Below are 14,760 nucleotides of genomic sequence, written 5' to 3' on the forward strand. Positions count from 1 at the left end.
TTTAGTGAATGATTTGTCTCAAATACAATGCTTATAGTTTTGGAAATATTTAGGACTACTTCCTTGCTACCCATTCCGAAACTAACTGCAGCTATTTGTAAGTGTTACAGTCATTTCAGTTGCTGTAGTAGCTGATGTGTATAGTGTTGAATCATCCACGTACATAGACACACTCACTGCCTTACTCAAAACCAGTGGCATGTCGTTAGTAAAGATAGGCCCGTTGCTTTTTTCTAAACAGCTACCCTGGGGAATTCCTGCTTCTACCTGGATTATGTTTAAGAGGCTTTCATTAAAGAACACCCACTGTGTTCTGTTAGACAGTAACTCTTCATCCACATTATAGCAGGGGGTGTAAAGCCATAACATATATGTTTTTCCAGCAGGACACTATGATCGATGATGTCAAAAGCTGCACTGAAGTCTAACAAGACAGCCCCCACAATCATTTTGTTTGTTTTTCCCTCTGGTTACACATTTAACATGCTGGTAGAAATGAGGTAAAACGGATTTGAGTTTCCCTGCATTAAAGTCCCTGGCCACTAGGAGCACCGCCTCTGGATGAGTGTTTTCCTGTTTGCTTATGGCCGTATACAGCTCATCGAGTGCGGTCTTAGTGTCAGCATCAGTTTGTGGTGGTATATAGACAGCTTCAAAAAATACAGATGTAAAATCTCTTGGTAAATAGTGTGGTCTACAGCTTATGATGAGAGACTCTACCTCAGGTGAGCAAAACCTCGAGACTTCCTTAGATTTTGTGCAGCAGCTGCTGTTTATAAATATACATAGACCGCCACCCCTTGTCTTACCAGAGGCCGATGTTCTATCCTGCCGAAAAAGCATAAACCCGCCAGCTGTATGTTATTCATGTCGTTGTTCAGCCACGACTTGGTGAAACATAAGATAACACAGTTTTTAATGTCCCGTTGGTAGGATATATACGTGATCGTAGTTTGTCTATTTTATTTTAGATTGATTGTACATTTGCTAATAGGACCGAAGGTAAAGGTAGATTACCCTCTCGGTGACGGATCCTTACAAGGTACCCGGACCTTCGTTTACGATATGTCCATCTCTTTCTCCTGCGAATGACTGGGATGAGGGCCTTTGTCGGGCGCCTGAAGTAAATCTTTCCCATCTGTCTCGTTGAAGAAAAAGTATTCCTCCAGTATGGGGTGAGTAATCACTGTCCTGTTATCTAGAAGCTCTTTTTCGGTCACAATACACGGTGGCAGAAACATTATGTACAAAATAAGTTACAAATATCGCGAAAAAACATACACAATAGCACAATTGGTTACAGGAGAGTAAAACGGCATCCATCTCCTTCAGCGCCACTCTTCCTATCATATGTCAACAAATTAATACATACCATACGAAACGTACCCTATCATACTAAAAGTAGTCTCTCGGATTTACATACAGAATAATATGAAATGCTCTGAGACCAAGTTGCAGCGAACCTTAAGTATTTTTCTTAAAACTGCATTGTTGGTTAAGGGCTTGTAAGTAAGCATTTCACTGTAAGGTCTACAGCTGTTGTATTTGGTGCATGTAACAAATACAGTTTGATTCGATTTGACCTCAGCAGTATTTTATGGCAGGTTCTTAGTTCTGAAACCAAACAGTGCATCAAAATTCAGTTGAGATGCTTGAACATGGAAGAAAACCCCGCATCCCTTCTAAAACTAAATGCAAAACAATGGCACATTTTATAATAGGCCTACTAAAGTAGCTTACATTACACTTACCGGTCTATGCAGAAGGCAAATAGTTGCCTATAAATTGTGGGCATACTGTTGGCCGTAACTTGGTTTGAACTTTAAAAGATTTCTTCACTGTAGCATGTTGTATTTGTTTACCTGTGTCACATTCACCCAGGAGACACTAAAGTAATCCCCCCATTGGCACGTATAGTATAAATGGGGTTTAATTAAGTAAGTGATATCTAAGTTTATGGGCCAATTGACGCACCGAGCTCCAGTATGCCTGTCTGCCAGATCTTTATTTACTCTACTGAATGCCTGCCTGGCTGTGGACTATGTAATTGATGGTTCACAAGAAGAATGGACATTATCATAGCTGTGGGAAGTAGGGGTGCTGAAGGGTGCTGCAGCACGCCCTGAAAAAAAATCAGAATTAATAAAAAATACAAAAATTCACAAAAGTATTGCACTGGGCGTTTACTAGTCATTTATTAGTGGGTCAATATAGCAGTTTGTAGCGTGGGCGCAAAACAAATTCTGCATATATCATATCGTAGCCAATAGATATAGGCACATTAACTTAACCTCCGATGAAATACTCTGGGACAACTTATTGAGTCTGGCAGATAGTCTGTATTGTACTTTCAGTGTTCAGAGATTATCCTGATTCCCCCCCCCCTCGGTGGTGACTTACAAAGCCAATTTGTTCTCATTATGATAGCTGGCAATGGACTTACACACCCTGCCAGGCCGGCCCCTAAAGTGGGGGCTGCTTGCCTCAGAGGAGGTTATTAGTGTGCTGTATTAGTGGGTCTAACAGCATCAGAGGCCTAATTCTATCAGAGGTCCGCAGGTTATGGGGACAGCAACCTAGAGGACTGTATAGCTGAGCATGACATAGAGAGACAGAGAGAGAAGAGAACAGGGAAAGGGAAAAGCTTGGAGGGGAACTCACTACCACCACCTCTGTCCACAGCAGAGTCTGTTGGCTACCCAGCTATACAGCCATGTTTGGCAAATTGAAGAGGATGTTTATCCCCCAACCTCCAGCAGCCCCGGTCTCTGCTCCAGCCTTGGCCTCTGCCTCAGCCGCGGCCTCTGCCCCAGCCGCGGTCCCTGCCCCAGCCGCGGACCCTGCCCCAGCCGCGGCCCCTATTCCAGCCCCGGCCCCAGCTCCTGCACCTGCTAAGGTAAGATACCACTGGTTCATCCCAATACTGTAGCAGCATTAGGCTGATCCACTGTGTTATGTGCAGCATACTAACAACATATTGTAGGCTAGTGTAGCTGAATGATTATCCCTGTCCAATGATGCTTGGACAAAGTAATGCTTATGTTAATAACGGTTATCATAAAATAAATTTGTGCAATATTTGTTATCCTGGCTTTTTCATTTCTGTTTTCTCGTTACATTTTGTAAGGACCAACAATGTCTAACATTCAGAAATATCAAGCAACTTAATGTTGCATTATCATGTTTTTGCTATTAGATTTGCACTCTGGATTCCAATGCTTTGCTTGTAGCAATCAATTCTTCTCCATTCTCCATGTGTTTCTATTCTTCAGGCAAAAAAACTATTGAATCATGATTGTTGTTTTTTTCTTTCATTTGTCCCATATCAGTTGTTCATTACTTAAAGGCACATTCAAATTCATTGCATTATGATTAGACCTTAATTTGAAACTGTCTGTCACGAGTAGTGTTTTGTTGCTGAATGGTAGATCTACTCCCTCTGTTGGAAATTGTCTCCGAAATTAAAATGTCCTCTAATCACAATGACTTGAATAATGAAGATGAGAGTTTGACTTTGAGGCAATGTTACTCATCTCAGCAGGAACATAAGCCTGCAGATAAAGAAAATGGGGCCAAGAAAGAGGATAAACCAGCAGGTAAAGAGTCTGTTGGCTCATTCCTGCTGCTTCTCATTGCTTAGAGCTAGCTCCTGAATGTTTTGGATCATGTTTATGCTTGATTAAATATAGTTTGAGCTTTTCTACTGTCCTTGTAAGGCAAGCCGTTACTGACAAGGTACAAGCAAACAAAAACTTATTTCAAAATGTTGGTTGTTGTCCTGTATGTTTTACTTTACTGTGAGGCTGAGGTGGGGCATGTCTTGGCTGGTTAGCTATTGTAGTTGGATATAGACAGCTCAACTATCTGCTTATACTTTAAATGGAGCAGTGAGGTGAGCAAGAAGTTAAAGCTATTCAGGTCAATGGTCACATTGGTTCATCTGCATTAATGCATTAGCGTCCAGTCTGTTACTGTAGCAGATGGCCAAGATTCACAAGACTGGTCACAGAGAACCCCCCCCCCATGTCCCCCATCTCCTTTCTGTTGTGACCATGCAGGAAACTACTTAGGAAGCTCCTCACAAAGGCTCATACACCCCAAGATTTCATGTCTAGATGTTTCTGTGGCAGATTAAATAGTTGATAGTTATTTTATGGATTTATCTTATTAAATAAAGACATCAGAATGCCTCTTAGACCTGGTATATATTGTTTGTTTCTCTGTTTTTTCCTTGTACACCTTGATTGAAACTGCCATCCCCGCCGGTCTTCGCAGAGCCTGCACATAACCCAGCCCCGGCTTCAGCCACTTCTCCAGCATCTGCTGCGGCTCCAGCTGCAGCCCCAGCCGCTACCCCAGCCAACCCTGGCCAGGAGGAAGCAGAGGGGTAAGTGCAGTACCTTGTGTTCATTCTCCATTAGTCCCTCCCAACATTTAGAGCTGGAGATTTGGTTATGGCTTTGGTAACTCTCCATAGAAGGCTCTCTTCAACTTCCAACACTGGCACTTACTTACAGTATGTATAGTAAATATTGGTAACACCCTTAAGGAGAAGAGTGTGAGTGAAAGTAACCTACTCACCTTCTCTTGAACCACACAATGGGAGGTTGACCGAATTTGAACCCCTTCCAAAATGGCCACCTCCCAAGAGATCTTAACACCAAATCAGTATCAAATTAATAATCTAATCAAGGCTGACACAGAGAGTGGAGAAGATCTCTCAGTCCGAGTAAGAGACAAACACAGGCGTGATCTATAGGATCTATATCCCACAGCAAAGAAACATGCAGATTAAAGGAGAGAGAGAGGAGCTGAAACGAGATAAGAAGATTAGCTGATCGAAGCTCACCGGAGCTGCTTATGGTTAGCGAGGCTAAGAAACAAAAAAAAATGAAAACAAATCCAGTATTAACGTCATGGTGATCCCTTTAGCCAAGGGGATCCCTTTAGTCATGTTGATGCAACTGCAGTTTGACTGTTCGTCAGTAGCTGAACAAATTAATTTGTAGATTTAGCCTACACTGTGTGATGACTGAGTGTGTTTTTGCAGAAAATTAAGGCCTATATAAAAATAGATATGGAACAATTTGGCTACAGGGGCAGTAGTAAAGTATGAATAGAGTTATGGTAAAAAATAATAATAATACCATGGCTTTGCACACCAATATTGCTTGTTAAAGGGTAATCCACTCAAAAACGATTGTTTTGTATTTTTTTCATTATACCATTGTTCAGTCCTAAAATGTTTTGCATGTCAGCAGTCAAGTTTTCAAGAAATTGGACTTTCAAGAAGCATGTGGCTGTGACACTTGTTTCTTGAAAGTCCAATATCTTGAAAACTTGACTGCTGACACACAAAACATGTTGGGACTGTATCAACAGTGGACAAAGGAAAAATAACAAAATATCAGTTTTGGGTGTCATTTCACTTTAAAACCAAAACCAAAATGTTGCATTTTATACTGATCAAAAATATAAATACACAACAAGAGATCGCTATGTGCACAGGTAAGTTCAGGAATATTGTCTCTGTGTATTGAAACAGGTCAGATCAGGGATATTGTCTCTGCGTATTGAAACATGTCAGATCGAGGATATTGTCTCTGCGTATTGAAACAGGTAAGATCAGGGATATTGTCTATGTGTATTGAAACAGGTCAGATCAGGGATATTGTCTCTGTGAATTGAAACAGGTAAAATCAGGGATATTGTCTCTGCGTATTGAAACAGGTTGGTATTGTGATGAAATGGAAGAGGAAAGACTATATAATTATTGTGACCTCGAAGAAATAGAGAATGAAACTCATTTAATACTCTATTGCCCTTTCTACCATGATATACACTTGCTCTTATTCCAGAAAGCACACAAGATAAACCCTGGCATTATGTGGCGTCTACCATATGAATCTTCTCTTTGTGTCAGACTGGGTTCAAGTGACTTCTGTTTCTTTTTTCTGTATTTATTGGTCTGCATATGGTATGTATGTATATACAGTGGGGAGAACAAGTATTTGAAAACCTGCAAAATCGGCAGTGTTTCCTACTTACAAAGCATGTAGAGGTCTGTAATTTTTATCATAGGTACACTTCAACTGTGAGAGACGGAATCTAAAACAAAAATCCAGAAAATCACATTGTATGATTTTTAAGTAATTAATTAGCATTTTATTGCATGACATAAGTATTTGATCACCTACCAACCAGTAAGAATTCCGGCTCTCACAGACCTGTTAGTTTTTCTTTAAGAAGCCCTCCTGTTCTCCACTCATTAGCTGTATTAACTGCACCTGTTTGAACTCGTTACCTGTATAAAATACACCTGTCCACACACTCAATCAAACAGACTCCAACCTCTCCACAATGGCCAAGACTAGAGAGCTGTGTAAGGACATCAGGGTTAAAATTGTAGACCTGCACAAGGCTGGGATGAGCTACAGGACAATAGGCAAGCAGCTGGTGAGAAAGCAACAACTGTTGGCGCAATTATTAGAAAATCGAAGCAGTTCAAGATGACGGTCAATCACCCTCGGTCTGGGGCTTCATGCAAGATCTCACCTCGTGGGGCATCAATGATCATGAGGAAGGTGAGGGATCAGCCCAGAACTACATGGCAGGACCTGGTCAATGACCTGAAGAGAGCTGGGACCACAGTCTCACAGAAAACCATTAGTAACACACTACGCCGTCATGGATTAAAATCCTGCAGCGCACGCAAGGTCCCCCTTCTCAAGCCAGCGCATGTCCAGGCCCGTCTGAAGTTTGCCAATGACCATCTGGATGATCCAGAGGAAGAATGGGAGAAGGTCATGTGGTCTGATGAGACAAAAATATAGCTTTTTGGTCTAAACTCCACTCGCTGTGTTTGGAGGAAGAAGAAGGATGAGTACAACCCCAAGAACACCAACCCTACCGTGAAGCATGGAGGTGGAAACATCATTCTTTGGGGATGCTTTTCTGCAAAGGGGACAGGACGACTGCACCGTATTGAGGGGAGGATGGATGGGGCCATGTATCGCGAGATCTTGGCCAACAACCTCCTTCCCTCAGTAAGAGCATTGAAGATGGGTCGTGGCTGGGTTTTCCAGCATGACAACAACCCGAAACACACAGCCAGGCAACTAAGGAGTGGCTCCGTAAGAAGCATCTCTTTGGAGGGAGCTGAAAGTCCGTATTGCCCAGCGACAGCCCCGAAACCTGAAGGATCTGGAGAAGGTCTGTATGGAGGAGTGGGCCAAAATCCCTGCTGCAGTGTGTGCAAACCTGGTCAAGAACTACAGGAAACGTATGATCTCTGTCATTGCAAACAGAGGTTTCTGTACCAATTATTAAGTTTTGCTTTTCTGATGTATCAAATACTTATGTCATGAAATATAATGCAAATGAATTACTTAAAAATCATACATGTGATTTTCTGGATTTTGTTTTAGATTCCGTCTCTCATAGTTGAAGTGTACCTATGATACAAATTACAGACCCCTACATGCTTTGTAAGTAGGAAAACCTGCAAATATCGGCAGTGTATCAAATACTTGTTCTCCCCACTGTATGTACATGTATGTATGTATGTATGTATGTATGTATGTATGTATGTATATTATTGTACTGCTCTGGGGATGTAGTTATTGTTTGGATAACCGTATTTACTATTATGTATTGATGTACTGTATTTTTCTGTAATGCAGCGAATGCCGGAAGAAAAATTATCATTTAATTCCCATAGTGAATCATTGTAATGTTTGTTCATGTGTCAATTAATACCTTAAGGGATGGGTTGCCAATTGTTGATTTGACACGAAAATAAAATGTCCTTCATTTATTCATTCATGCAACAATTCCAGCCGCACCAATGTGTTGGAGGAAACACCTTACACCTGGCGACCTGTGTCAGCGTGCACTGTGCCCGGCCCGCCACAGGAGTTGCTAGTGCGCGATGAGACAAGGATATCCCTGCCGGCCAAACCCTCCCTAACCCGGACGACGCTGGGCCAATTGTGTGCCGCCCCATAGGCCTCCCGGTCGCGGCCGGCTGCTACAGAGCCTGGGCTCGAACCCAGAATCTCTAGTGGCACAGCTAGCACTGCGATGCAGTGCCTTAGACCACTGCGCCACTCGGGAAGCCCAGAACTGGGACATTTTCAGCTTCTAGGAATTATGTACAGATCCTTGTGACATGGGGCTGTGCATTATAATGCTGAAACATGAGGTGATGGTGGCAGATGAATGACATGACAATGGGCCTCAGGATCTCATCACGATATCTCTGTACATTCAAATTGCCATCAATATAATGCCATTTGTGTTCGTTGTCCGTAGCTTATACCTGCCCATACCCTAACCCAGGGGTGGGCAACCTTTTGGCTCAATGGCCACATTGAGTTTTTGAAACCAAGTGAAGGGAGACATACTATATGCGTGACAAAACATGTGAAGCCTTTATTCATTTGCAAATTGACACGGAACTACTAGTGTACTGTAGGTGTACAAATGCTTGCGGAACAATTATACCCTTGCACCATCACTACCCTTGTTTTTAGTAAACAGATTTCACATTTTTCACAACATTTATATAATTTATAACTACAAAGACACAGTCAAAAACACACACAGATCCTTTACCCTTGTAAAGTACAATCTTAGTCACAATATGCAAACTTAAAAATGGATATACTGTACATTTCATGACTGGAGACATGCAACATGTAATAGCAGATGTGTAAAAAAACGATTCTCAAATTTGAGTGAAACATATGGAAAGGACATCCGTTTCATTTGGAAGGGTCTGTTTTTTAAAGCATATTAAGGCACGATTCTTATCTCCATCGTGAGCCATATTTACAGTTATCCAATCACCTCAGCCCAAATCTGACTGATTAGTTATTACCTGTATCCAAGATCATTGCTGGATCATGCTCACTGCATAACCATCACCATGAAAAAGCGTAATCCTTGCCTACCCCGGTCACGGTTATTCCAGTCTTAATATGAACAATGGGTCTGGTCACCACTCTTGGCATTGGCATCAAAGTCTGGTGTCATCATTGATGTAGAGATTCTCAGAACAGCTGACAAGTGGTCATTTGTTCAATTTGACCTGTGATGGGATTTGTGGTAATTCATGACCGAGAACATTTGTTCACACACACGTGTGGACCTGAATGAAACAAGCCTCCTTAGGGCGTGTTTCATTCAGTGAGCCATCGCACTGGTCTATTGTTGCTGTTTTGTACTTCTCCTCCTCCAAAGCACTGTCACGTTGGATGTCGATGAGCTCCAATTGTGACAGGGGCATGAAACAAGCTTCAGCTCAGTCTCAATCTTGGTGAAGTCTGAGAAACGGCGGGAAAACTCAGCATGTAGGTCGATCAAAGTGCTACTGTATGTCTCAGTGCGCCCCTGCTGCTCATTTGTCTGGAGAACAACAGAAGCATTGAATGCTTTCACGTTGGAATACAGTTCCTGCACAAGAACACAATTTGCCTGCAGTTTCACATTTAGATTGTTCAGATGCCCAAATATGTCCACGCCGAAAGCAAAGTCGCCCAGCCAGTCTGTGTCTTTCAACTCGGACAAGTTGTCAGGAACATACCCATCTCCTCTGTTGAATATTGTTATGTTCATACAAATATTTAACACATTTTAAGTTTGCTGAAAATAAATGCAGTTGACAGTGAGAAGACGTTTATTTTTTTTGCTGAGTTTTATATATATATATTCTTCAGAATATTTCTTCCACTTTGACAGAGTATTTTGTGTAAATCATTGACAAAAAAATGACTTAAATCCATTTTAATCCCACTTTGTAACACAACAAAATGTGCAAAATGTCAAGGGGTGTGAATACTTTCTGAAGTCGCTGTAATTTAGAATGTTTACAAAAATAAAGCAATTTCATTGTTCTCATATTACTCTGTAGGCTACTGACCTATTCAAAGCTTCATCCGACATATCACCATACTGTACATCTGCCTGTAGTTATTGAAATCAACCTGCAGGGGGTTTGTTTGTTGTTATATAGTGGCGGGAGACAACTGCAGGCAAGGTTCTGACAGATTGGTGGCAAGGACACACACAGGAAACACCCACATCAAACCACACCCCCAAGCCAACTCATGGTAGGCACAGATAGAACAATGAGATCAGTTAATAACATCTTTTGCTTCTGTCATGGCCATCAGCATTTCTTGAGGAGCAAGCCAAAAAAACGAGGCCAAATCAACAGGTGCAGTTCCCTTTTAAAGCAGGGTGTAATGTGGTGTTTTTTCCAGCAGAGGGAACACTTTATACGTTTATAGTGTTTCACCAACTTATACAGTTGAAATTGAGCAAAACTGAGATAATGTCTGAGGTCCCAGATCTGTTTGTGCTCTGGCATGAGTTGGCACAAAATGACTGCCACTCAAAACAAAAACATGAGACAGTATTGACAGTATTGACACAGTTAACTTCCTGAAAGAGTTGTATTTTTAAATAATTCTGCAATAAGGGCAATGTAAATCGGGATCAGTAATGGTGAAACACACTGTCAAGTGATTTTATTTTCCTTTCCAGAGAAGAAGTTCCCCCTCCTCCACCACCTCCTATAGTGGTAAATAGGTACTCTGATGATCAGCTCCGGGTCATAGTGAAGAGGATGAGAGAGAGAACAGAAATATACAGAGAGAAGCTCATAGACCCACACGCATCCTCACCTGAATTCAGCCCTCCAGTCAGTAAGTTTCCACACTCAAGGTAGTCATAAGAAATCAAGTGGATTCATTGGGAGTCATAAGGGATTCAAATACACAGAGGATACACATATTTAGTTTGTTCTTTATTTAGTTGTACCCTGATAACCTGTTAGATATTTGACACAAAACGGTGCTGAAGCTATCTGACTCCTTAGCTATATTTGTGGACTATGGGTTTTCATAGGATGTAACTTTGTAATGTTTGAATCCTTTATTCTACTCAAGCTCCCATTTATCGAAAAAAGGATTATGAAATATTAATGAACGAGAGGCTAATAAAAGAAGAGCAAGATAGGATAAAGAAAGAAGGGGAAGACTTAAAAAAGAAAGAGGAGGCAGAGAAGAAAAAGCAGGAGATGGCGGAGAAGAAAGCGGCAGAGCAAAAAGCGAAAGATGAAGCAAAAGCATCGGAGCCTGTGGTCAAACCAACTGTTGGCCAGGAAGTTGCCGCCTTCCTTGACAGGAGGCTAAAACCTATCGAGGATGCGATGGACTCAGTGCTGCCATCCACCATCGATCCATTCTCAGGTACGTACTGTATGCCAACTCTGCTGCTGGTAAACTGGTAAGCAACATCTACTGAAATTGTTTTGTAAATAATTGGCCATGCAATACAATGATGTATTGCATGTATGTTACTTTTCAGTGTTTAATGCAGTAATAGTAAAGAGTTTGGATTCGGGCCTTGCAACTACTTGCACCGTAGCTTTTTACATTGATTCATTATCTATCTCACTCTGTCCCCCTCTCTTGTTCTCTCTCTCTCTCTCTCTCTCCCTCCATCCTGTCTCTCTCTCTCTCCTCATACGTTCTCCCTTTCCTCCTCTCTCTGTAGATCACACGTACATCGCGTGGCTCACTCTGGTGACTCTGGCCTTCAACTACAACACCTGGTTCATGACGGCTCGTCTGTGTTTCCCCTACCACACCCCGGAGTGGATCCCTTACTGGATAACCATGGACCTTGTGGCTGATTTCATCTATCTCATTGACTCAATCTTCTTCCAGGCCCGCAAGCAGTTCGTCAAAGGAGGGGACATCATTGTAAGTCCCTCAGCTCTCCCTCTTTCTCCAGAGGAAGTAGGGCTCCTACTGTCCTTAAACTATGAGGGCATTTTGTGAGTGTTACAGTTTGAACACTTGTGAACAATTAAATATGAAAAATAAAATGGCCAAGATGACAATTCCAACTCAATTTAAGCATACCTGCATTGCATACGTTTTGCAGCAGGGTATAAATGTCAGTCTTCTCCCATAGTCCAATGACATCTCATAATTATATGTTAATAAGGTGTTTAGAAAGACCAGATAGACTTCCCCACACAGGTAGACTCTTTCAGTCTTCCGGTATTCAAAATGAGACTTGTGTGCAGTGGACTGGCAGTAGTTGTGTAAACAGGTATTCTACATTAACATTGCTAAGGTAGATGTGATTTCATCTTTTTAATGTTCTGTCTTTCAGAAAGACAGGATTATAACCAAAGCGTACTACAGAAACTCTGAGAGATTTAAGGTACTTCAAAGATATAATTGTTTCTTATATAAACTGCAGATCATTTTTCATGGCTTTAACACAAACATCTAACATCTATGTATTTGATTAAAAAACTTTTTTTTTTCTGTATGTCTTCAAGGCAGGGGCTTCAGAGTTACCACCTCCTGTAACTTATTTGTCTCTTTTCTCAGATGGACATGATAGCAATGGCACCCATAGACTTGCTATGCTTCCATTTCGGGTACAAATCCATCTTCAGATTCAATCGAATGATAAAGGTAAAGCATTGTCTGTTATGGTCAACTTATGCAAACTCATCTTATGCTGAAACAAGCATGACTCAACTGTTAACACTGATTCTACTGTTTTATGTTTGCTACTTTTTGATTTTATTTGACAATTTAAAATGCTTAAAATGTGCAACCCCGCAACAGATACATATACCAAATCCAGTCGAGGATAAAACACAATAACCTAAAAAGACTTTCATTGCGGTCCTCTTTTTTTATGCTACTTTTGGGGTGTTGATTTTGAGGTCTTCTTTAGGTGGACACATTCTTTGAGTTCAGTGATCGTCTGGAGAGCCTCATGTCCAAGGCCTACATTTGGAGGTATGTCACTAACTTTACAACTTAAGTATGCCTATGTTTTGCCTAGAATCAATCCTTTATACTGTACCAACTCCAAATATGATGAAATCCGACATGACTGTCAATCAAACAACCAATCAATCAAATACAGTACATTTCTATATTCATTTTTACAGCAACATTTACAGTACCAGTCAAACGTTGGGACACAACTACTCATTCAAGGGTTTATCTTTGTCTTTACTATCTTCGAAGTAGACACCCTTTGCCTTGATGGCAGCTCTGCACACTCTTGGAATTATCTCAACCAGCGTCATGAGGTAGTCACCTGGAATGCATTTCAATTAACATGTGTGGCTCTTCAAGTGCAGTCGCAAAAACCATCAAGCGCTATGATGAAACTGGCTCTCATGAGAACCGCCATAGGAAAGGAAGACCCAGATTTACCTCTACTACAGAGGATAAGTTCATTAGAGTTAACTGCACCTCAGATTTCAGCCCAAATAAATGCTTCAGAGTTCAAGTACAGTGCCTTGCGAAAGTATTCGGCCCCCTTGAACTTTGCGACCTTTTTATATCTTTATGTATGAAGCCTGAAATGTGGAAAAAGGTCGCAAAGTTCAAGGGGGCCGAATACTTTCGCAAGGCACTGTAACACACACATCTCAACATCCACTGTTCAGAGGAGACTGCGTGAATCAGGCCTTCCTGGTTGAATTGCCAAGTAACACAAGCAATGGACATTAGACTGGTGGAAATCTGTCCCTTGGTCTGATGAGTCCACATTTTTGGTTCCAACTGCCGTGTATTTTTGAGACGCAGAGTTGGTGAATGGATGATCTCCGCATGTGTGGTTCTCACCGTGAAGCATGGAGGAGGAGGTGTGATGGTGTGGGGGTGCTTTGCTGGTGACACTGTCAGTGATTTATTTAGAATTCAAAGTACACTTAACCAGCATGGCTTCCACAGCATTCTGCAGCGATACACCATCGCATCTGGTTTGCGCTTAGTGGGACTATCATTTGTTTTTCAACAGGACAAGGACCCAACACACCTCTAAGATGTGTAAGGGCTATTTTTCCAAGAAGGAGAGTGATGGAGTGCTGCATCAGATGACCTGGCCTCCACAATCACCCAACCTCGACCCAATTGAGATGGTTTGGGATGAGTTGGACTGCGGAGTGAACTAAAAAACAGTCAACAACTGCTCAGCATATGTGGGTACTCCTTCAAGACCGTTGGAAAAACATTCCTCATGAAGCCGGTTGAGAGAATGCCTAGAGTGTGCAAAGCTGTCATCAAGGCAAAGGGTGGCTACTTTGAAAAATCTCAAATATAACATACACTACCGTTCAAAAGTTTGGGGTCACTTAGAAATGTCCTTGTTTTTGAAAGAAAAGCATTTTTTTTGTCCATTCAAATAACATCAAATTGATCAGAAATACAGTGTAGACATTGTTAATGTTGTAATCAGCACAACAGTTTTCAGCTGTGCTAACATCATTTATTTATTAATGATCAATAAGACTTTTAAAATGATCAACTTGGATTAGCTAACAACGTGCCGTTGGAACAGAGGAGTGATGGTTGCTGATAATGGGCCTCTGTACACCTATATAGATATTTAATTCAAAATCAGCCGCTTCCAGCTACAGTACAGTACAATAGTCATTTACAACATTAACAATGTCTACACTGTATTTCTGATCAATTTGATGTTATTTAAAATGGACAGAAAATGTTATTTTCTTTCAAAAACAAGAAAATAACATATTTTCTTTCAAAAACATTTCTAAGTGACCTCAAACTGTTGAATGGTGGTGTATATTTTCATTTGTTTAACCTTATGTTGGTTACTACATGATCCCATACGTGTTCATAGTTGAAGTCTTCACTGTTATCTACAATGTAAAAATAGTAAAAATAAAGAAAAACCCTTGAATGAGTA

At 41.2% G+C, this 14,760-nt stretch overlaps 1 protein-coding gene across 4 annotated transcripts in view; it reads left to right on the forward strand.

Moving 5' to 3' along the window:
• Positions 1-2,465: 2,465 nt before the first annotated feature.
• Positions 2,466-14,760, forward strand: part of cngb3.2 (cyclic nucleotide gated channel subunit beta 3, tandem duplicate 2) — a 28,125-nt gene continuing 15,830 nt past the window's right edge. For 2 of the 4 annotated variants that reach the window (XM_036935220.2, XM_090189774.1), the window contains exons 1-9: positions 2,466-2,896; positions 3,539-3,596; positions 4,276-4,387; positions 10,549-10,709; positions 10,953-11,255; positions 11,563-11,771; positions 12,190-12,240; positions 12,414-12,500; positions 12,769-12,833. In XM_036935220.2, the coding sequence (XP_036791115.1) occupies positions 2,714-2,896; positions 3,539-3,596; positions 4,276-4,387; positions 10,549-10,709; positions 10,953-11,255; positions 11,563-11,771; positions 12,190-12,240; positions 12,414-12,500; positions 12,769-12,833 (1,229 nt within the window). In that variant the 5' untranslated portion in view covers positions 2,466-2,713. The remainder of the gene's footprint in view (positions 2,897-3,538; positions 3,597-4,275; positions 4,388-10,548; positions 10,710-10,952; positions 11,256-11,562; positions 11,772-12,189; positions 12,241-12,413; positions 12,501-12,768; positions 12,834-14,760) is intronic. The other 2 variants (XM_036935221.2, XM_090189775.1) reach the window with 1 other exon arrangement.

The sequence above is a fragment of the Oncorhynchus mykiss genome, chromosome 11 (assembly GCF_057628025.1).
Source record: "Oncorhynchus mykiss isolate SJ-2025 chromosome 11, ASM5762802v1, whole genome shotgun sequence".
NCBI classification, from domain to species: Eukaryota; Metazoa; Chordata; class Actinopteri; order Salmoniformes; family Salmonidae; genus Oncorhynchus; species Oncorhynchus mykiss.